Genomic DNA, 23,073 nt, shown 5'->3' with positions numbered 1-23,073 from the left:
CTCCTGCTGCTGTCTCTGGGGCTGAAGAGAGAGATCCCAGCCTCACGACGAGACTGCAGGTAGCAAAGGCTCTTTCACTAGGTAGAGAAAAAGCACTCTGATGCTGTCCACTCCATTTGCATACAAATGTCCAGAAACGGGGCTGTTTTGGCCAGACCAGAGCACGACTGTCTTAGCAGATGACGCTTTTCTTGCGCCAGTGCTGTCTTTCAGAGGTGCCCATGTGCAGCTCACTTTTTAACGACCATAAGTGACCATGCGAGTACCTGTGCCCACAAATGGACACCACTGACTTAGACTGGTATGGTGGACATGAAGTGATGATAACCTAAAGTAAAGAGAGGTGGAAGAGTAACCACTACCTTGGTGCCAGGGTGGGCGGTGCAACAACTTGACCACAGATTTATCACATAACGCATGTAAATACCATATTATTGGCTCAACATGCAATATTACATTGGAGTACGCAAACTTATAATAACTCCCAACCTGCCATGGGACAAACAAGACCAACAACTTTTTAGCACATAATTCATGGTACTCTACCACAGCAAGAACACCCAACCAGTTCATCGAGCCTGGCAGTACCATGCAGCAATTCGGAGGTGCTGATAAATTCTGCTAGCTAAAATGCCCCTGGCTTAGCTAGCCCCACTCATCTGACGATGTGAGAAATGGCCACAAGAAACAGATAGGAACGGATGGGAGGTCCTGCACACTCTTTGCAGCCCTAGTGGTCTTACATGGCCACCATGATGTGCAGAAATTTAAGGACCTCTCCCTCCCCTCAGCAGAGTGCTCTAGCCATGGTGGGAAAGATTTGGCCACTACTGCCTGGGCCACTCAATACTGATGTGTGGGCCATGGATTGAGTGCATGATGACATGTTAATGGCAGCTCCATGCACTCAGCCTTCTGTGTCATTTCTTAGCAGAGGCAGACAGTGACAACAGGGCACCCTCACGTGCCCAGTTACAATGCCACAGCTTCCAGTTGCTCTCTGGTTTGCCTCCATGCCTTTGCTGCTGTGTTTATCCCAGGCTTTGTTGAATTGTCAGGCTTTGGGGAGCTCTGTGGCTTAGGACTGAAGGCAGATCCAGTGAATGCTCCTCGAAAATGCAGGACGCAGGAGCCGAGACCGTGGCAAAAGACCAGGACCATCCAAGGCTTTAGCAGAAGACAGGGACTGAACATGTGGCAGTCCTCGGGGAAGCAGGCTTACAAATGGACGTCTGCAGTCTGATGCCGACATGTGCAGGGAAGCTCGACACGTTATTCAGTGGAGATTTTCATGGGCTCTGACATTATCATAAATCATGTCCCTGGCAGTTAATTGTGCTCTGGAGTAAGATGGGTTTAGTAGAAAGTGACGGGGGCTCGAGGCAAGGGAAGGTAACACTCTCCCAAGCTGTCACATCTCTTACTGGACTAGTCCACTGTCCTTTTGTGCTCTTTGCAACCAGACCTCCAGGCCATTTGCTACCACCTGCTGTCTGCTTTTTCATAGTCCATAGTCTGTTATTAAGAAAGTCATGGGGGAAGCCATTGCTTGCCCTGGATCAGTAGCATGGAATGTTGCTACTCTTTGGGGTTCTGGAATCTTGTTATTCTTTGGAGATTCCGCATGGAATGTTGCTACACTTTGGGGTTCTGGAATCTTGTTACTCTTAGGAGATTCCGCATGGAATGTTGATACTCTTTGGAGATTCCGCATGGAATATTGCTACTCTTTGGGGTTCTGGAATCTTGTTATTCTTTGGAGATTCCACATGGAATGTTGCTACACTTTGGGATTCTAGAATCTTGCTACTCTTTGGGGATTCCACATGGAATGTTGCTACTCTTTGGGGGTTCCGGACTCTTGTTACTCTTTGGAGATTCCGCATGGAATGTTGCTACACTTTGGGATTCCGGAATCTTGTTACTCTTTGGAGATTCCACATGGAATGGTGCTACTCTTTGGGGGTTCCGGACTCTTGTTACTCTTTGGAGATTCCGCATGGAATGTTGCTACTCTTTGGATTTTGGTCAGGTAGTAGTGACCTGGATTGGTCACTCACTGTGAGAATAGGCTAATGGACTTGATGGACCATTGGTCTGACCCAGTAAGGCTATTCTTATGTACCTGCTGACTTGTCTTCCTCTCTTTCTTTTGAAATTTTGTTTTTGAAAGACTCAGAAGAAGGACCGAGTGTGTATCATAGGGCTCCGTGCACGGCAGCCAGCACACGTGTGCTAACTGACCCCTTTTTTCTGTGGATGAAAGATTAATGCACACAATGTTTTCCCTTTCTCTTGGTTTTCCTACCAAGAACTCTGAAAGGCCTAAGCGGCAAAACACACATGATCAAATACATATAGATGTATCACCCAACAAAAACATTATCTCTTCAAACTCCTTCCCACCAAACCACAGCACATCTGCTAAAAAATACCATAAAACTGGTAAAAAGCTTGAACATATATATATATAAAGCTTTAGCACTACAAAGCCAGAGGTTAGTCATCACTTTGTGACCTGCAAATTCAATGGAAAAAGGGCCAAGAACCTTGTCCAATTCACCAAACAATTCCTATTCCTCCTAGTAATCATTTCTGTGGTGCAACTGGATGAACGTAGCGCTGTGCACATTATTTGCAGATACTTTCTCTGTCCCTAGTGGGCTGTGGCTGTCTATCTCACACTGCTGTGGAAAACCACGGTACAGTTGTGAAGCCCGAAACACGCTGTGTCCTTGCAGTGAATAAAGGTCGTGTGACAGTGAAAACTAGAAGGATGCTAGGCTGCCTAGGGAGAGGTCTGGCCAGTAGGAAGTAGGAGGTATTGATGCCCCTGTAGAAGACTCTGGTGAGACCTCATTTAGACTATTGTGTACAATTCAAAAAGATATAAAAAGGATGGAGTCGGTCCAGAGGAAGGCTACTAAAATGGTGGGTGGTCTTCATCACAAGGCGTATGGAGACAGACTTAAAGATCTCAACCTGGATTCTTTGGAAGAAAGGTGGGAGACGGGAGATACGATAAAGACGTTTAAATACCTACGTGAGGTAAATAGTAACATAGTAGATGACGGCAGATAAAGACCCGAACGGTCCATCCAGTCTGCCCAACCCGATTCAATTAAAATTTTTTCTTCTTAGCTATTTCTGGTCAAGAATCCAAAGCTCTACCCAGTACTGTGCTTGGGTTCCAACTGCCGAAATATCCATTAAAACCTACTCCAGCCATCTACACCCTCCCAGCCATTGAAGCCCTCCCCAGCCCCTCCTCCCCCAAACGGCCATATAGAGACACAGACCGTGCAAGTCTGCCCAGTACTGGCCTTAGTTCAATATTTAATCTTATTTTCTGATTCTAGATCCTGTGTTCATCCCACGCTTCTTTGAACTCAGTCACCGTTTTCCTGTCCACCACCTCTTTCGGGGTAAATGTGCATGAGTCGAGTCTTTCATTTGAAAGGAAGCTCTGGAATGAAAGAGCAGAGGATGAAGTTAAGAGGTGATAGACTCTGAGTAATCTAAGGAAATACATTTTTACAGAAAGGGTTGTAGATGCGTGGAACAGTCTCCCAGAAGAGGTGGTGGAGGCAGAGATTGTGTCTGAATTCGAAAGGGCCTGGGATAGGCACGTGGGATCTCTCGGAGAGAGAAAGAGATAATGATTACTGTGGATGGGCAGATTGGATGGACCATTTGGCCTTTATCTGCCTTCATATTTCTCTGTTTCTATAACCATAAAGCTCTATGACCTCACAATGCAGGTGTAAAGAGCATTAGCCTATAGGAAGAGGAGATGCAAATGTTAAGAGCCTTAGCCAATAGGGAGAGGTGGAGATAGTGGATGCTGCGAATGGGCCATTTGTCCTTTATCTGCCATCATGTTTCTATGTTTCTATAATCATAAAATTCTATGACCTCACAATGCAAGTGTTACGAGCCTTACTTAGCCTATAACCAGAATGCTCTATGACATCAGAATGCAGGTGTAAAGAGCCTTAGCCTATAGGAAGAGGAGATGCAAATGTTAAGAGCCTTAGCCAATAGGGAGAGGAGGAGATAGTGGATGCTGTGATTTTTCAAAAACTAACTCCCTCTTTTACAAACGCTTAGCGATGGTAGCGACGGTAACTGCTCTGACGCTCATAGCCGCTGCCGATGCTAAAACCCGCACTATGCGTTCGTAAAAGAGGGGGAAATGTTTATATAAAAAAGCAGTTTTTCCAGATTTGAAATATTCTCATGAATATTTCTGTAGACATAATAATCATCATATCCCTAAAAATAATTGTTAGAAGCTAATTTCCTCTTCTCTCTTATTATCCCACGTATCTGGCAGTCTAAAACTCTTCAGACTGAAAGCGACGGATCCTTTGGCAGCCATTCGATGAATTCTTGTCCCTGTGAACAATATCCTGGGCTTTTACTGACAGTTTGAAAAATAAGCCTGGTTTCTACTGGCAGAAAATGTGGAGGACGAGGAGCCGAGTAGGGCTTCAGCCAAAGAGCTTCACCAAACCTTGGACTTCTCCAACCGACATCTGGGCGGCTATGAAGGGTCAGCTCTCGTGTTTCAGCGGTCCTGGGTATCAGCCCAGAAGGCTCTTGGAAGAACAGGAAAGACGGGGAGGAAGCAGGAAAGAGCCCTGCAGAATCGCATGTGCGCAATCTCAGTCCCTGTTGATCAGCTAGCCATGAAGAATCACTGTCAAAGACAGACAGACGGGACCCATTTTCTGGAAGGGCAAATTTGAAGCCACAGGGAGAAAAATGGGTCCCGGCAGGGCCACTGCAAAGTTATCTGGAACTCCTGGTGAACCCCCCTAGTTATCTATTATCAAAAAAGACAAAGAGAGGAAGGATTACCCGTCAAAGCGGATACAGATTCAAAACAAGGGCAATGGAGATGCTCCTTGGCCCAGGGAAGAAGGAAGAGGTGATTCCTGTCCCAACCTTTTTAGGGATCGAATTCATGACTTAATTCTCAAAAGTGCTTCGACTCTTTAGTAAAGAAGTACAGATTTTTGTATCTTGTGTGTTGCCAAAACTGGAATCCCCGTCAGGACTTATTCAATAAAGATTGGTCCTGGGCACCGATTGGACATCTCATTTGCCCCCCCTGGTTATCTTTCGGGTCTCTAGTCCTCACCTCAAAATTTTACTAAGGTGCGCTCGCCTTAGTAAAAGACCCCCTAAGTAAACTCAACACCACTTCCAGAACAGATCTGCAGAAACGCATCCTTTTGAATATTAAAACCTGGCTTCACGTATGCATACATAACGGGGTCGCCTAAAGTAAGGCGTCAGGATGCTGTATACGAAGCGTGAATCCTATATCAGCAATTACAAATGTAATTACCATGAGAGAATATTAGCATAAGTCAACTTTTACGTGCTGGCATTTAGACGCTGCAATTTACATATGCCAGTCGCTGGTGTAAATTTATTCAGCCAAATGTTACTGCTGGCCCTGCCCAAGCCCCTTCCATGTCCACTACATGCAGACCGACTAAGTGCATTTATGTGTGTAATTAGCACCTTCCCATAACCTCCCCCTCCCCCCCCCCCACCGTACCTCTAGCTTTTCACTGGCATGAGCAATAACTCCAACTTGAAGCTCGCGCCAGCATTGGCTCTCTCTGATGTCGCATCTGGGTCCTGATGTCAGAGGAAGAGTCGACGCTGATGCCGCTTGTGTCAGTAAAGTTAAAGAGGTAGAGGGGAAGGGAAGGGAAGGGGCCAAGCGTGCGCATGGCAGGGAAGGAGTACAACTGTCCTGGATGCCACTCACCCTCGCCACGCCATTGCCGCCACACGCACGGACCTCAGCTAATGAGAACTAAAATGAAAAGCCATAATGGCCGTCTTTGCACCACATTTGTAGTGACAGCTGATATATTTCCGGTGACCCATCAAATGCGCGAAGGACATTGGCACGCTGACAATTCCGCCCCGATGTTTGCACACAGGACAAATGCGTGCTACCCTATGCCTTCCCATTTGCGTTCCCCATTTGTGCCCTGAAGGGAGTGGGGAGGAACCCCCACTACACTCACACTCTCGTTGACCCCCCTCACTACACTCACACTCTAGTTGACCCCCCCCACTACACTCATACTCTCGTTGACCCCCCCCACTACACTCACACTCTCGTTGACCCCCCCCCACTACACTTACAACTTGTGCTCTGAGCACTTCACCCTATGCCTTCCTGTTTGTGCTCTGAAGGGGGGTGGGGAGAACCCCCCCACACACATTCATGCTCTCGTTGAGGGGTGTGTGGGGGAAACCCCCCCTACACTTACATTTTGCTCCGGGGGGGAGGGGGGAAGAAACCTTTACAATGACGTGCTCGAGGGGGGGGTTCAATATTGATGCACTTTGAATTATAACATTGCTGCAACCCCCCCCCCTCACTACACTTACAATTCCGCCTCAACAATTCCCCTCCCTTCATGCACACACTTGTCGGTGTGCGCATTTCACGGAGCGCAATTGTCAGTGCGCCAATGTCCTGCATGCTATTAACGGTGTACCTATCATCCCAAATGTATGGACTGAAATTCCTGCTACACCTTTGTATCAAAAGCATTTATTTGGAACCTGCTATTTACCATAGAAGCTACTCTACAAGATCATGATTGCATGACTTACCGTCAAATGAACAAAAGAGCTCCCCCACTCCAGGCTCGCTTGTGATTCTTTGTGGTCCAGTGGTGCAGTCTGGGTAGGAGTTACCCTCAGTCGCTCTTGCCCATGTCAACTGTACTCTCAAAATGGCTGCCATTACCTTTTGCAATCTCACGAGGTCACTATACCTGCCTTGAGATTGTATGGCAGGCTTGGCGGGGGGTGTATGGGGGGGGAGCTACAGGTGGGCAAGGGGGAAAGGCGCAATTCATGTTCAGAGGGAGGGAGATAAATAGGACAAATTTTCAGCTTCCTATGCTAATGTTTATTCCTCTGATAATATCTTCTTTCGATTTCCCTGTCAGAAGCATGTTGTATTAGACTTGCTTTGCATGCTAATGTGAATTGGGGTGGCCATCATTTGATTTGCTGTAGATGTGGTTCTGCCTTGATTTTTGATATTTTATATTGGGGGATGTCTATGATGTCCAGACATGTCTACGTTATAGGTGGAAATCGTAGGGAAACAAGATTTTATGTATGTGACTTGGAAACCTCATAGTTGTATGCAGTATATTAATTTTTAAATGAATAAAGAAAGAAATATGGTCAATTTCAACTGAAACCAAAACCATGGTCACAGCCTTTTGGCCAAAACCAGGTAGAAAAAGGATTTGGGGCTACTTTTAGCATTGTAACCAAAACTGAAACTCTGTCGGCCTCTTCCTTTCATTCTTGCCTCTGGTACAAACAGATTGTGAGGCTCCTGAAACAGGAGACAGTTTGAGACTTCCAACAGAAGTAAAACCCGGATATCTTAATCCAGCCTCCTTTTTCTGGAGTCAGATGATAACTCTGGGGTCAGGAAAATACCTGCTGTATCTGAACGTATCACACTTTGAACTACTGCTGAAAAAGATATGAGCTAAATCCAGATCCCTAGTGGAAAACTGTCCACTTCCCTGTGGGTAGAGGTTCAGGCTGCCAACTCTTTGACTTTTGATGGTCGTATTCTGTTTACCAGCCCTCAGATGCTGCCACTCTAGGTGACCACTCAATGTGCCCAATAGTTAAGCCAGCCCAGGGTCAGAGCTCTTAACTAGGATTTGGAGAAATGCTGGCTCGAGCCAGTGCTTTGGGTCAGATACACTACGGTGCCTTCTTCGTTCTTAGGTTATGGATCTGGATCTGGGATTTAATTATTCACCTATCCAAATTTGAGTTAAAGGTGAGTTATTTCCCTGTGCAAGTGAACATACAATCCACGTTGTTCCTGAGGCAATGAAGGGTGAAATGACATGTCCTTGATATCCAAGGACAGTCAGTGGGAGAAGTGAGATTTGAACCCTGGTTTCTCTATCTTCAAATTAAAGTTAGGTCACCTTATCAATAACCATACAAAAAAGCTAAAGTCTATTCAGGCTGAAAACAGCACTAATGTCGCCCTCTGTACATCATAGGGAAGCACGACTAAGCTAGAGCAAAGCAAATCCATTCAGCCCGTTTGTCACTCTTCCATTCCTCCGCTCAGCAGTAGGAAACGGCCTGAAGCCAGGATATATTTCTCTAGCCACTGAAGGCTGAAGATGGTTTAATTTTCCAGGAGCAGAAAGTTATAAATGATACCTAATCCGGAGTAGAAGAGGCAGAGTGTGTGAGGCAGCCAGTTCAGAAAAACATCATCCAATACTCTCATCTAATTAGCATATACACAATTCCTCTGCGTGAATTCTGATGTTTACAAAAGCGAAAAGCTAATAACACAACAGGCAAACAGGGAGGAATTCACCAAACCCCAATCTGACAAGATGCTCCTCTTATCTTCTTCCATGATAATCACATTCTTTATTCCCTGTCACCCTGCAGTGCTGCCCAAACACCTCACTCCTGCCCTGCTGTTCTAATACAGATGACCAAACCATCTCATTCCTGTCCTATACCTCCTTTGTCAATCTACCTGGTTCCTGCTGGACAGCACTGCCTGTAATTTCAGTATTAAAAATACCCCCTACATCAATTCTCCCTCCGTCAATCTACCTTGTTCCTTCCAGGCAGCACCACCTGCTATTCCAGCACTGAACACATCCTATCCTACACGCAGACATCTGCCAATGCACCTCATTCCTGCCAAGCAATACCACCTGTTATTCCAGCACTGAACACATCCTCTCCTACATGCAGACGTCCGCCAATGCACCTCATTCCTGCCAAGCAGCACCACCTGCTATTCCAGTACTTAACACATCCTCTCCTACATGCACACGTCTGCCAATGCACCTCATTCCTTTCAGGCAGCACCACCTGCTATTCCAGCACTGAACACATGCTCTCCTACATGCACACGTCTGCCAATGCACCTCATTCCTGCCAAGCAATACCACCTGCTATTCCAGCACTGAACACATCCTCTCCTACATGCAGACGTCTGCCAATGCACCTCATTCCTGCCAAGCAATACCACCTGTTATTCCAGCACTGAACACATCCTCTCCTACATGCAGACGTCCGCTAATGCACCTCATTCCTGCCAAGCAGCACCACCTGCTATTCCAGTACTGAACACATCCTCTCCTACATGCACACGTCTGCCAATGCACCTCATTCCTTTCAGGCAGCACCACCTGCTATTCCAGCACTGAACACATCCTCTTCTACATGCACACGTCCGCCAATGCACCTCATTCCTGCCAAGCAACACCACCTGCTATTCCAGCACTGAACACATCCTCTCCTACATGCAGACGTCTGCCAATGCACCTCATTCCTTTCAGGCAACACCACCTGCTATTCCAGCACTGAACACATCCTCTCCTACATGCAGACGTCTGCCAATGCACCTCATTCCTTTCAGGCAACACCACCTGCTATTCCAGCACTGAACACATCCTCTCCTACATGCACACGTCCGCCAATGCACCTCATTCCTGCCAAGCAACACCACCTGCTATTCCAGCACTGAACACATCCTCTCCTACATGCAGACGTCTGCCAATGCACCTCATTCCTTTCAGGCAGCACCACCTGCTATTCCAGCACTGAACACATCCTCTTCTACATGCACACGTCCGCCAATGCACCTCATTCCTGCCAAGCAACACCACCTGCTATTCCAGCACTGAACACATCCTCTCCTACATGCAGACGTCTGCCAATGCACCACATTCCTTTCAGGCAACACCACCTACTATTCCAGCACTGAACACATCCTCTCCTACATGCACACGTCTGCTAATGCACTTCATTCCTTTCAGGCAGCACCACCTGCTATTCCAGCACTGAACACATCCTCTCCTACATGCACACGTACGCCAATGCACCTCATTCCTGCCAAGCAACACCACCTGCTATTCCAGCACTGAACACATCCTCTCCTACATGCAGACGTCTGCCAATGCACCTCATTCCTTTCAGGCAACACCACCTGCTATTCCAGCACTGAACACATCCTCTCCTACATGCAGACGTCTGCCAATGCACCTCATTCCTTTCAGGCAGCACCACCTGCTATTCCAGCACTGAACACATCCTCTCCTACATGGAGACGCCCACCAGTCCACCTCATTCCTGCCAAGCAACACCACCTGCTATTCCAGCACTGAACACATCCTCTCCTACATGCAGACGTCTGCCAATGCACCTCATTCCTTTCAGGCAACACCACCTGCTATTCCAGCACTGAACACATCCTCTCCTACATGCAGACGTCTGCCAATGCACCTCATTCCTTTCAGGCAGCACCACCTGCTATTCCAGCACTGAACACATCCTCTCCTACATGGAGACGCCCACCAGTCCACCTCATTCCTGCTAAGCAACATCACCTGCTGTTCCAGTACTTAAACTCCACTCTTTTATTCCTTACTTCATTAAAAAGCTTTTGAAGGAGAATTTCTCAGTAATCTGCTTTCCCATATATACATATTTCTATTGATGCTGAGTGCTGCTGTATCTCAGTGAAATTGCGGATTTTGGACACACATTTGTGACTTTCAGCAGAGAGGAGGCAGCAAGAAAGAGAGAAATGCTCAGAAATGGTCCCCTGATAAAATCAGTGAAATTAATTCCAACTGGATAAAATACTTGAAAGTGTAAACTTACAATCTGCATCAGGAGAGGAAAGTTCCATATTTCAGATGAGATCAGCCCCGGTTTGGGTTTAATTAATTAAGCTCCAGCATACTGGCCCATAGTAGTCGTTAAGTATGCTATTAATTAGCGGCAGTGCAAAAAAGGCCACTTGTGGCCAGTCAGAGGATGACGGAAGCTGCGTGATGAGCTTCTGAAGAATGAAGGCAAGAGGCAGTCATCTGGGGCTGCTAATTGGTCCGTTCTGGTTCATTGCTACAGGCCCCCAAAAGCAGAATTGGGACACGTTTGAAACACGGGAGCATCAGTGCAGTGAATTTGGAAGCATGATGTAGCGTGGCTCTCGGGAGAGTTTTCTTTTGAAAAACCACTGTTTATTCTTTTCCTTCTCTCCAGTTCTGACAGGAGCCTCTATTCCTACTATCTGGGGTTTTCTCCTCTTTTCTATGCTTTTCCCACGTCCTCTCTCCCTTAAACATGTTCAGTTGTAAGGGGGAGAGTGTGGTCCACTGCTCCTTGTGACCCTGAGCAAGTCACTTAATCCCCCCATGTACATTAGATAGATTGGACATGGAAAAATGCTCAAATTCATGGAAACCGTTCTGGGAGAACAGTGCCGAAAATGAAATAGATAAATCATTGCCATGACCATCTTGTTGTCTGGATTACAGTGGCAGACTCAAATCTCACTAGACCCAACTGTGGTCTCAGAAACGCCACTTAACCCTCCATTGTCTTGGGCCCAAACTTAGACTGTGAGTGGGACAAAGGCAAGGTAAGTACATGTGGCTCACCTTGAAAAGGCACAAGCCACGTGCAAAACTTAGGCTGTTGTGTATGCTTCAGCGGGCTGGCACACTCCTCCCCACTTGAAACGACATACATTCTGCCTTCTTGCCCTTGCTCTCTGGGGCCAATACGAGGGCCACCGCAACAGCTGGTGCTTTTATACCTCCACTTTGCTGTGACAGTGCTAAGAGCATGGGCTGCTTCTCCCACTGATGCCTCTTGTGACCTTGGACAAGTCCCTTCACCCTTCAGGGCTTCAGGTACAGCTTAAACTGTTAGTTCTCAGTTTCTAAATTGTAACTTACCCCTGGTGCTAAATCAGTGTGTGGCACAGTGGCTAGAGATTGTGGGTTCAAACCCCTGCTGCTCTGTGACCCTGGGCAAGTCACTTAATCCCAGGTATAGTAGATAGATTGTGAGACCACCAGGACAGACAGGGAAAAAATGACCGAGTACCTGGATGTAAACCACTTCGGCTATAAGTGGTTAATACATAAAGTCTACTCTGTCTGTTCTATTTTGTCTCTTGTTGGGAAGTGGGGAATTGGGCTGTAGGACATGTGGGTGGAGCGTTACAGGGCTGTCTCCAAAATGAAACCACGAGACAGAAATACAAAGGGAGGTTATTGGAGCCCAGAAGTCTTGTTTGTGGAGCTTTGTGAAGGGGGTATCGCACGGTTGGGGCTGGGGGGAGGGCTGTTAAGCTGACATAGGGCTTTATAACAGGGATGTCAAAGTCCCTCCTCGAGGGCCACAATCCAGTCGGGTTTTCAGGATTTCCCCAATGAATATGTATGAGAGCTATTAGCATACAATGAAAGCAGTGCATGCAAATAGATCTCATGCATATTCATTGGGAAAATCCTGAAAACCCGACTGGATTGCGGCCCTCGAGGAGGGACTTTGACATCCCTGCTTTATAAGGTGGAGCTGTTTTATGGAGTACAGTTTCAGCTGCTTATACATCAAACTGGGAAAGTAAAACGTTCAGTGCTTACCCTGATAATGTATCTGGAAGAGTTCTTGTCATCCAGGTTCACCGTCAGAGAGAAGAAAACGGCTGTGCTGTAGACCCCCTGGGCCTTGTAGAGTAGCTCATTGAAGTCCCACTTGGCTTTCTTCCCATCGTCTGGCAGGTCCCAGCCACCACAGTCCTTAATCACATGCAGCATAGGTTTTGACCCCAGATGGTCAATCTCCCTCATGTTGAGGCAGGATTTGAAAAACTCTTTGACCTTTCGCTCCGCTGACCCTTGGTAGTTCCTCTTCACCGGCTGCATTAACAAGAGCTGGAGTTTCTCCTCGTTCTGCTCACCGATGGCTGCGATGATGCCATAAATGAGCTTGTCTTCGGGGATGCCATGTCTCCTCAGCCACCCTCCGCAGGCGAACGAATAAAAGTCCTTGCAGGGGTCAATGGTGGCGTCAATGTTGCTGGCGATAAATCTGGAGGCCCTGTTGAAGGTTTTCTTCTCCTGGCAGTCCTCAAGGCAGTAACTGTCCTTCTCCAGGGAGATGTACTTGAGTGCCAACATACAGCCCAAAATAATGCACAGACCAACTGCAAATACCAGTCCAGAGAGGAGGCAGATTTCTCTCCTGCTCCATCGGGGAAGCCCGGCCCCTCTTTGCTTTTTGGATCCAATGTGGAGGTTCAGTCCATTGGATAACGTCTCGCTCTTGTACTTACTCATGTATTTGACTTCCTGAAACTCATCGTAGTGAGCTGTCAGTGAATATGTGTTCTCCAGCCCCCTGACTCCAATGTCCTTACATTTGTGGGGCATGGTGACTGGATTTGCAACTCTACTTCCACAGTTCCGTTGAGAAGTTCAGTGTGTTTTCCTTGCAAATCCCATCTGGTGGCAAAGAAAATCCTGTCAGGTAAGGGCAGGAAGGAAAGAGGTGAGAGGATTTCTCATGGCTCGGTGTCCTCACATTCAAGATCTGGATGAGATTTAGACCTGCAAGATAGAAAGAAAAGAATGAATTCCAGGGTTTCTCCAGTGCTGCAGTGGATTTCTATAAGCTTGGCACAGAGCACCAGCAGCGAAGCGGTTACAGGTGGTGGCCTCTCAGAATAACCTCTGGTCTAGTGAAGGCTTCAGCTCCCAGAACATCGGACTGTTCAGGGCTTTATGGTGAGGGAATCTTTTCTCGGGATGATTCATCACTGGACAGCACAGGCTGCTTTAATGCGAACATGATTTCTACAAAAATGTGTTTCTCTGTTTCACTGTCTCATTGGAAATGCAAAAGACGAACAGGCCTAATTGCGGTGGAAATCAGAAATGACTCAGGTGAACCCACTTGTCATCGAATACGAGTTCCCCCCTTTTCCTGGCACAGAGTCCCGAATGTGGGAATTTTTGTCAGGAGATACGATAGTCCATTAAGATGCTGTAAAAAGGGGCTCTGGCACGCCCGTGCACGAAGGCCATGTCTTCCATGGTCTATTTTTTCTATTAACAGCTGGCCATTTTTTCAACTTCCCACAGGAACACTTGCCACCTTCTATTTTCCAGTATTTCCTATGGGCAAGCACTAATGTAGATTACAGAAATGCAGTTGGCATGAAAGTGCTCCACGATACTCCATTTTTGCCAACTTACACACACAAGAGAGTTTAGGAAAAGGGTCCCTATAATAACATCGCCAGATAAACTATGGCGTCAGCCAAGGCGTGGATTCAGGCCCTTCTTAAAGCAGAACAGGGTCAAAATGCAGCGTAAGGGCAACTTGAGAGCAAAGATTTAGGGACTGGTGTGATTCTGGTGTCTCTTTAGCCATCTGTCTGAAACCTGAACATGCTTTTTCATTTAATAAGGTTATTTATCACTATTATAGCAAACCAGGTGACAACGATGCACAAGAGAATTCAATAGACTAAAATGCAGATTTCAATCATTTCTTTCTCTTCACTGGGACCCTCAAAGTCCTGTCTGCTCACACCTCTCTTCCCTTCTGTCGTGCTGATTGATGCCTCTCTCCCTTGACACCTGTAGCATTCAATCTTCAGGGTTCAATCCGCCAGGAAAAGCTCATCTCTCCCCACACAGAAGACCCAGCGTGTCTGGCAGCCAACCCCATTGCCTGCAGTTTGGGACACATCTGAATTGAAGGGTGGTGAATAGCAGAGAGCTATTGTGCCAACCCTGCTCGGAACCGCCTTTATTCTCTCACTGCCTGGGAACGTGGACCCAGTTTCTACCAGCTTGGCTGTGGTGGAAGAGACACTCAAGGCAACTTCATCTTCTGTGAAGATGCTCCAAATCAATGCTAAAACCCTTTCCTGTCGAAGAAGTAAGATGAAAGGCTCAGAGTTTCTTTCTAACTTTGGAGCACATTTCTTGGGAAACGGCCACAAATCCATAAATATTAGATGGTCAGCTCGCTTTCTGGAAGAGCCAGGGTCCCGGAGCTGGGATATTTAAAGCAGCGATTTGCAAAGGATCAATAGACATGTGAAAGTTATTTGTCTCTTGTTCATACCGTGAAAAGGCAATCTATAGTCTCCAATCGATGAAACCTCCCCAGCTCCCCCCCCCCCATTCGAAGAAACTTTCTGCTCCACAAGAAAGAAAACTAGAAACACATTTAAATGCTAGACAAGTATGAACGGGGACCTCTTTGAAATATCCCGTTTCCACTACTGGGGGTAGGGGGGTGGGGGAGGGGGGTTCTGCTGATTTAAATGTTGTCCCACTCGTTGAAAGTGGGATGAGATAAATATATTGCCATCATCATAGGAGCAAATGATTGGGGGTGCTAAGCCCTTTGAAAATGACCCTCCCCAGACACATAACAGTTTGTTCAATTTTGGGGGTGTTCAAGCACCCATAGAGCTGGCTCCTAGGGTCATTTGTTCTGTACATATCTGAAGCCTGGGTTCAGATATGCCACATTTGCACTCTCTAATGGGATGGGGGTTTACTTTTTTTTTTTTTTTGTAAGAGCAAATTTGTCTCCAAAATGAAGCAGCAAAAAGCCTGTAGGGCTGTCTTTCTTGGCTGATTTGCTAAATCTGCACGTCTAAAGCTCGACAAATGACCCAGGAAAGTCTCTGCTTCCAGTCCACCTGCCTACAAGTGAGACCCGGTGACCATCCGACCCGTTTTCTTCCACCGACTAAAGACCGAGAGAAACTAAGTTGAACTTTCGGGGTTGCTCTCACTGCATCCATCCTCTCTCCCGAACAGCTCCGAGTCTGGGCTGGCAAAACCACCCCTGCCGGGAATTTCTGCTCTTCCGGGGAAAGTTGCTGGACCACTAAAGCTCGCCTTGATCTGGCTCAGTGGTCCAGAGCTCCCGCCCTAACATGACCACAAACGGCACAGAGAATGACGGAAATGGAAGACTTACAAGGAAAAGCAAAAGCTCCAGGCTGCGCTTAGGCTCTGCAAGTCGTCTCAACGCCCCCCCGGAGCAGCCTGCTTGCTCCATGCATCGACGTCCCTGTACCTGCCCGAGTGCAATGCAACTGCAGCGTTTGGTAAGAGGGGAGGGGAGGTGGGGAGGGGCTGCTTTGGAGTCTCGCCCAGTGCAGACATTACTATGCAAATGACCCGAGGTCTTTGCTCATGCCACTGACAAGTCTTAGCTCATGTTCCCATTTTCTGAAATGAGTAATAAGATGGAAAGAAGGGATAAAACTGAGAAGGCGGCAGCCGGAGAGCTGCACTTTGCAACTGAGCTTGGCTCGGGCACTAGGCTGGGCTTACACCTGGGCAAGGTCATATTCAAATGCCGAAGTGAGAGAGAAAGGGGTTCAATACCTCTCCTCGTCTCAGTACCTTTCTTCCCCACTGCCAACTCCAGACTCCTGGAACAACAGTCCTTAATCCAGCTCCGTCACTAGCAGTATTCAAGTTCAAGCTAAAAGCTCACTTTTAACTCCCCAACCCCTGTAGGTACTGTTTGTCTGGCTAAATTTATTTCTATAGCATTCTCCCAGGTACTCAAGCATTTTTCCCTGTCTGTCCTGGGGGGCTCACAATTTATCTAATGTACCTGGGGCAATGAGGGAATAAGTGACTTGCCCAGGGTCACAAGGAGCAGTGTGGGTTTGAACCCCCACATCCTCAGGGTGCTAAGGTTGCTCTTCTGAGCAGGGACCGTCTATTACATGTTAAATGCACATGTATCTGCTTACGCCTTTCGGAGCTTTAAAACAATAAATAGTACTAAAGCAATATAACAGCCAGATAAAAATGACAGGGTAGGAGATCACTTGCCCCCACCCCCCTTAACCAGTGGCATATTGTGAAGTGACTGTCACCCATGAGATGGGTAAAGAAAGTTCAGAGTCTCTCTTTATTTGCAAGACTTGAAAGGGGAACGTGTCCTGGAGTTCGGTTCCTGATTGTCCTTCAGTATGGGCATCGTTGGCACCCAGGGCTCAGTGGACCCTGCAGTTTGCATGAGGGGAAGAGAGAGGGTGGACTGTGCGAGCTGTCAACCACTCTTTTGCAAAAATCATTCTAAAATCCAGATTCTGGGATGTATTTTCCAGCCCACAGGTTGCAAATACGCAAGAAGCACGCAGCAGGTGTTGAAATGCAGGCGCAGACCCTCTCTCAAAACAGTTGACCACACAGCGAAGCTGCAAAGACAACCGAGAGACATTTCCTCGGTAAATGCAAGCTTGCAAATGTTTGACCTCATGCCCTTTGCCTCTGTCCGCCCTCAAAAGAAAACCCTAACCTTTGGGTCAGAAGGAAAGATGTGCAGTCCAGTGTGTCTAAAAAGTATAAGATCTATTCTCCAAACGCATATTAAAAGAAATTCAACGTACTCTTGATCCAGTTAGGTTTGAGCAAACCAGCCTGGCATTGTATTATGGAGCGAAGACCTCTGTGCTGGTGTCACTTCAGATAAATGTACATCTTACCCAGGGCTCCAGGGCTGTGCAATTCTTTACCCTTGGATGTTTTAGCTGGGATTTTGGAAAAAGTTGCTAAATATTTGCTCTGCCTTTTACACAAGCATAGCGCGGTTTTTAACACTGGCCGTGGTGGTAACAGCTCTGACACTCATGGAATTCCTACGCTTTTGTAAAAAGGGGGGTTAGTTTGCAGATTATCCAGAATGAATATTCATGAGAAAAATTTACATGCAAATCTCTCTCATGAATATTCATTCTGGATATCCTGAAAACCTGACTGTCTGGAGAACCAATGAAATATACATTTTTAAATTATATTACAATTAAAACTATGAACAAAATTATTTTTGCCCAGTGTTTGGGGGGAGGGGGATCTTACTGGTACCATATGGCCGGTCTCCCTATGAGGTCGGAGATAGTCATGAGACATTCCTGCTAGAACTCCATCCTAGGTTCTGATATGAATATGCAGGAAGTAGATCTCTGTACAGTCAGCCTCCACTGTATGCAAATCTATCTCTTGCACACAAGAACATAGGAGTTGCCATACTGGGACAGATCAAGGGCCCATCAAGCCCAGAATCCTGTTTCCAACAATGGCCAACCCAGGTCCTAAGTACCAGACAGAAACCCAAAGAGCAGCAACATTCCAGAGCTGAGATTGTGATGTCATAATGCCTCATTCCACCAATGCCTAAGAGCCAACCTCATCAGTGATGTCACAATGGTTTGATTGTCCTATACTTGGCCCATACTGGGACAGACCAAAGGACCATCAAGCCCAGGATCCTGTTTCCAACAGCAGCCAATCCAAATCACAAGTGCCTGGCAAGATCCTAAAAAAGTAAAGCAGATTTTATGCTGCTTATTCTAACAATAAATAGTGGATTATCCCAAGTTTATGGTCTTTCAGGAAATTTCCAAACCTTTTTGAAACCCCGCTAAGCTAACTGATTTCACCACATTCTCCAGAAACGAATTCCAGAGTTTAATTACACGTTGTGTGAATAAATATTTTCTCCAGTCTGTTTTAAATCTACTACTCAGTAGCTTCATCGCATGTCCCCTGGTCCTAGTATTTTTGGAAAGAGTAAACAAGTGATTGACATCTACACATTGTAGACCTCTGTCATATCACCCCTGAGCCGTCTCTTCTTCAAGCTCAAGAGCCCTAGTAGCTGCTTTAGCCTCTCCTCATAGGGAAGTCATCAATCCCTTTCTAGTTTGAACAGAATTGCATGCAATATTCGAGCTGCGGTTGCACCATGGAATGATACAAAGGCATTATGACATTCTCATTTGTGTTTTCCATCTCTTTCCTAACTTTCTATTTGCTTTCTTAGCCACCACTGAAAACTCAACTGACTTTGCGTACTGGTCTAGTGGTTAGAGAAATAGGCTGGGGATCAGGAAAGCGCGTCAAAATTACGAGGGGGTGCTGAAAAGTTCTCAGCCCAAGCAACCAACTTTCTAAATTCTGAGCGTTATTTCGCCACCGTAGCTGAAAAGAGTGTCATCTTATTTCGCTAAGTGCCAATTTGCAGAAACAAAATTCTGTTTTGACATTGTTCCAGATGATTGATTGAACCATACCTACATCAGTCTCTTCTTGGTTGGGCTGAGAACGTTTCAGCATCCAGTGGAATGCACATGCCTACCCTTAAGTGTGAAAACTTACGCCAAGTCAAACGCTAGTGTCAAAGATCACACCTAAAGGTTGAACATGTATGGAGTCTGTACATTTCCAACTACCTGGGACTGATGTGAATCATGGTCTTGGCTTCTTTCCTTTTTTGGGTCCTTCTCACTGTGTTGACTGGATTTTGCCAATTGTGGTATTTTTGGTTCTTTCTTTTTGTTGCTATAACTTACATGTGCAACTGCAGGACATGCCCCATCCCACCCATGGGCGTGCCTCCTTTCTTGTTGCAATAGCTAACTGGCAAATTGTATATAATAGGGCTCATAATCGAAAGAAAAAAACATCTAAAAACCCATCCAAGTTGGCATTTGGACGACTAAAAGACAGGTCATCCTTGTGCCTATAATCAAAACAGGTTTTTAGACATATCCCTCCTCATTTGACATTCTAGCCCTCTAACTTCCTTCTCTCCTCCGATCTTCATCTAGCCCTTTCCTGGAGTTCCTTTCTCATTACAATTCCTGTAAACCGTGCCGAGCTCCACGACCATGGAGATGGTGCGGTATACAAACCTAAGGTTTAGTTTAGTTTAGTTTAGTATATCCAGAGACTTTTTAGACTGCTGAATCCCGCTGTGCACCCAGAGCTGAAAGGCAATTTTGAAGGAGTGGTTAGGGCAGGTTGTGGCCCAACCTAGACTTAGTCATATTGCAGGGCTAATCGAAAGTTTGATGAGACTGCCTAGATGGAATTTATACGTTGTGACTTAGGTGATCTAAAAACAGGTCTAAGTGCCCAGAAGGTATCCAAAGTGACCAGAGGACCACTGCAGACATAAAGTACAGACCCTTACACACTCCCCCACTGATACCTCCCCCCCCACCCCCGCGATAAAAATCAGAATACAAATGTACATATCAGCCTCTAGAACATGAGCACCTGGCATAGGAAAGCCTAGTAGAGCTTCACAGAGGTGTCTTAAGTAGCCTGGGGGTTAGGCTAGTGAACCATAGAGAGGAGGACCCAGGCCCATAAGCCACTCTAACCATTGCATTCATAGTGGAAAATGTGAGTCCATAAAAAAACTCCCAAACCCTATTGTACTGCCATATAAGTGCCACCTGCAGCCATAATAGCTATTGGGGTAGTAGATAGGTGGGTATAGTAGGTTTTTGAGGCTCACCATGACCTATAAGGGAGTTCTGGTGAGATGTTTATGTGGCACCCTTTTTGTGAAGTTCACAGCAGTGCCCTGTAAGGTGCTCCACTGCTCTCTTGCTATGTCTGGGTGGCCCGACCATCACATTGCTGGCTCCTCCCACGTCCAAAAGGTCTTGTTCTGGGCGTTTGAGACTTGGACGAATATTTGGATGAGAATAGGTTATAAACATAGATATTCTGGTGGTCTGGAGGATCAAACGCCTGGACGTACAGATAGATATATTTTAGACAGACTTTTCAAGAATGAAGATTTTGGTGCTGCCGCCTACGGGTGACTAGCGCCCTATGTCCAAATGGGACTTAGATGTTTCTTTTGATTAGGCTCCTCCACCTGTATAAAGTTAGGCATTGACATTGGCCCATAATACCTCATTATTGACATTAATTGGACTTAATTGAAACTTAGGTGCCTAACTCAAAAAACTGCGATTCTGTAAAAAGTAGGCGCCTGGTCCAAAGCACCTACCTAAAAGTGGGTGTGGTTAGGGGCAGATCATGGGTGTGTCTTTGAGTTACGCACCTCTTTGTGAATTGAACGCCATTAGGCACAGGTATTGAAATGAAGAAAATCCTGGCATAAACAGGGCACCCCTAAAGTGAGGGGTACACTTAGGTGATGCTAAGCGCAGTTCTTTAAAATGTGTCTAACTTTTATAGAATCACACTAGGTACCACATTAATTAGTGCAGATTGTTTAGGTGACCTATATAGAATCGGACCTTACGTTTATAGACTAGGACCTAAGTACAGTTGTGTGTAATTACAAATTAGCACCAGTTAAGGGCTATTATCGGTCCTTAAGGTCAGCTGGTGCCTAATTTAATATAATATAATACAAATCAGTCTGTCTTTATATACCGCCAGTATCGATATTTAGTTCACAGCAGTTTATAAACATAAGATATGGAGCCAATTTCCAGCATGATATTAATATCAAATGGTGGTTCTTAAGCCGGTCCTGGGGGACCCCCAGCCTAGATATCTTTAATGGATACACATGAGGCAGATTTGCCTGCCTGCCACCTTTATCATATGCAAATCTGCCTCATGCATATTCATTAGGGCATCTATGCTGGGGGTCCCCCAGGACGGGCTTAAGAACCACTGAATTTTAAAACATTAGCCCAGGAGTAGGGAACTCCGGTCCTCGAGAGCCGTATTCCAGTCAGGTTTTCAGGATTTCCCCAATGAATATGCATGAGATCTATTTGCATGCACTGCTTTCATTGGGGAAAACCCGACTGGAATACGGCTCTCAAGGACCGGAGTTCCCTACCCCTGAATTAGCCTGTAACATATTTCTTAAAAAGAAAAGTTTAAAACCATTTTTAAGAATTATGCACTCATATCATTCTAATATGACTCGGCAAATCTTGTTAAAATTTTACTGCCTGATATGCATAAGAGGACTGAAATAGTTTAAAAACATTTTTCCCTCTCACTTCTGGAAATTCAGTCAGGTGTGTTCACTGTTCTATATCTTCTGCATCCAAATTTTCACACTCGTTAGAAATTTTGGTCCACAGCTTTGGAATTTTGGGTGGCAGGGCTAAAGGTGACCTGTTCTCCTGCTTTCAGAAGTCCAAATCATGTATTAGGTTTTCATGTATTAGTAAGGCAAGAAGTCTGTCTGTGTTACGCCCTGGCTACACTCTGGTTCTGGTCACCACACCTTTTTTAGGATGTTAAAAGGATGGAAGTAGCTCCTGAAATGGTACCAGTCCAGCAGTACAAACCTTAAGTGGAAAGGGGGAATGTGATAGGAGCATCCAAAGGAGAGAAGCATTTTCTAAGAAAGTTCCTGGAAGAAAAGTCCATAGTTTGCTATTGAGAAAGGCACTGCTTGCCCTGCGATTGGTCGCATGGAATATTACTCTTTGGGTTTCTGCCAGGTACTTGTGACCTGGATTGGCCACTGTGGAAGCAGGAGACTGGGATGAACCACTGGTTTGACCTAGTTTTGGTATAGGAATGTAGAAAGAAAAAGTCAACATACAGGTTGTAGGCAGTGCTTTTTTTGTTAGATTAATTTAATATAAATCAGTGATTAACTCAAGATGGAAATTTACTTTCATGCCAACATGTTTGTCAGTCTCTCTGCAAAGAGAGAGATGACAAAACCAACTTGTGCAGAGCAGTGGTACAGGGAGAGGTGGCAATTGACCAGTTTAAAGCACTGGTATAACTGGGAGGAGGAGGAGGTAGATGACTGCCACAGTTGACAGGAGAATCTGATGGATCTTCTCTGTTAACTATATAATAGAGAGGGCGGGGCTAATGGCTAGGAGGGGGGTGACTAGACTCAGAGCACTGTGAGAAGGGCAACTGGCTAGACTGGGTGGGCTCCGTGCGTCCCTCCTATCCCAGAAAGCTTCCTGTTCCTTCTTCCCTGAATCTGCTTCCCTGGGTTTAGCTATTTAAGCACCCAAATGAATTTCAAAAGTGAATCAAACCCCACGCTAATGCTAAGCTGCATTGCAGATGACTGCAAAGATAAATAAAGCTGGGTGTCACCGTGGGGACAGCAATTCTGAAGTTACAGCTTTGTAATTACAGCAGGAATCCACTTCACTTTCCTCTGAAAATCAAACACGTGCACGTCTTTCTCAAGGAAGGGAAAAAGCACGCAGAGCAAAGCAGAACACACCTAGCCAGTCAGAGTGTTCTTCTGGAAACTTCCTGGGGCAGAATTTTATTCATGTCATGTGTGGATTTTATAATACTCCTTCCTGCAGTGCAGGCAGGAACAGCTCAGGCATAAGACAGGCAGGGACAGCTCTCTCTTGCACGGCTAACACAGGTAGGTACAACTCCCACATTCAAA

At 46.1% G+C, this 23,073-nt stretch overlaps 1 protein-coding gene across 1 annotated transcript in view; it reads right to left on the bottom strand.

Moving 5' to 3' along the window:
* ECEL1 (endothelin converting enzyme like 1) overlaps positions 1-15,977 on the bottom strand; it is a 64,211-nt gene extending 48,234 nt beyond the window's left edge. The window contains exons 1-2 of the mRNA XM_033957680.1: positions 15,865-15,977; positions 12,501-13,466 (exon numbers count right to left, since the gene is read on the bottom strand). Of these exons, the coding sequence (XP_033813571.1) occupies positions 12,501-13,289 (789 nt within the window). The 5' untranslated portion in view covers positions 13,290-13,466; positions 15,865-15,977. The remainder of the gene's footprint in view (positions 1-12,500; positions 13,467-15,864) is intronic.
* Positions 15,978-23,073: the final 7,096 nt, after the last annotated feature.

This window comes from Geotrypetes seraphini, chromosome 9 (assembly GCF_902459505.1).
Source record: "Geotrypetes seraphini chromosome 9, aGeoSer1.1, whole genome shotgun sequence".
NCBI lineage: Eukaryota > Metazoa > Chordata > Amphibia > Gymnophiona > Dermophiidae > Geotrypetes > Geotrypetes seraphini.
The sequence above is the reverse complement of the archived record's forward strand: the minus strand, read 5'-3'. Positions and strand labels throughout refer to the sequence as shown.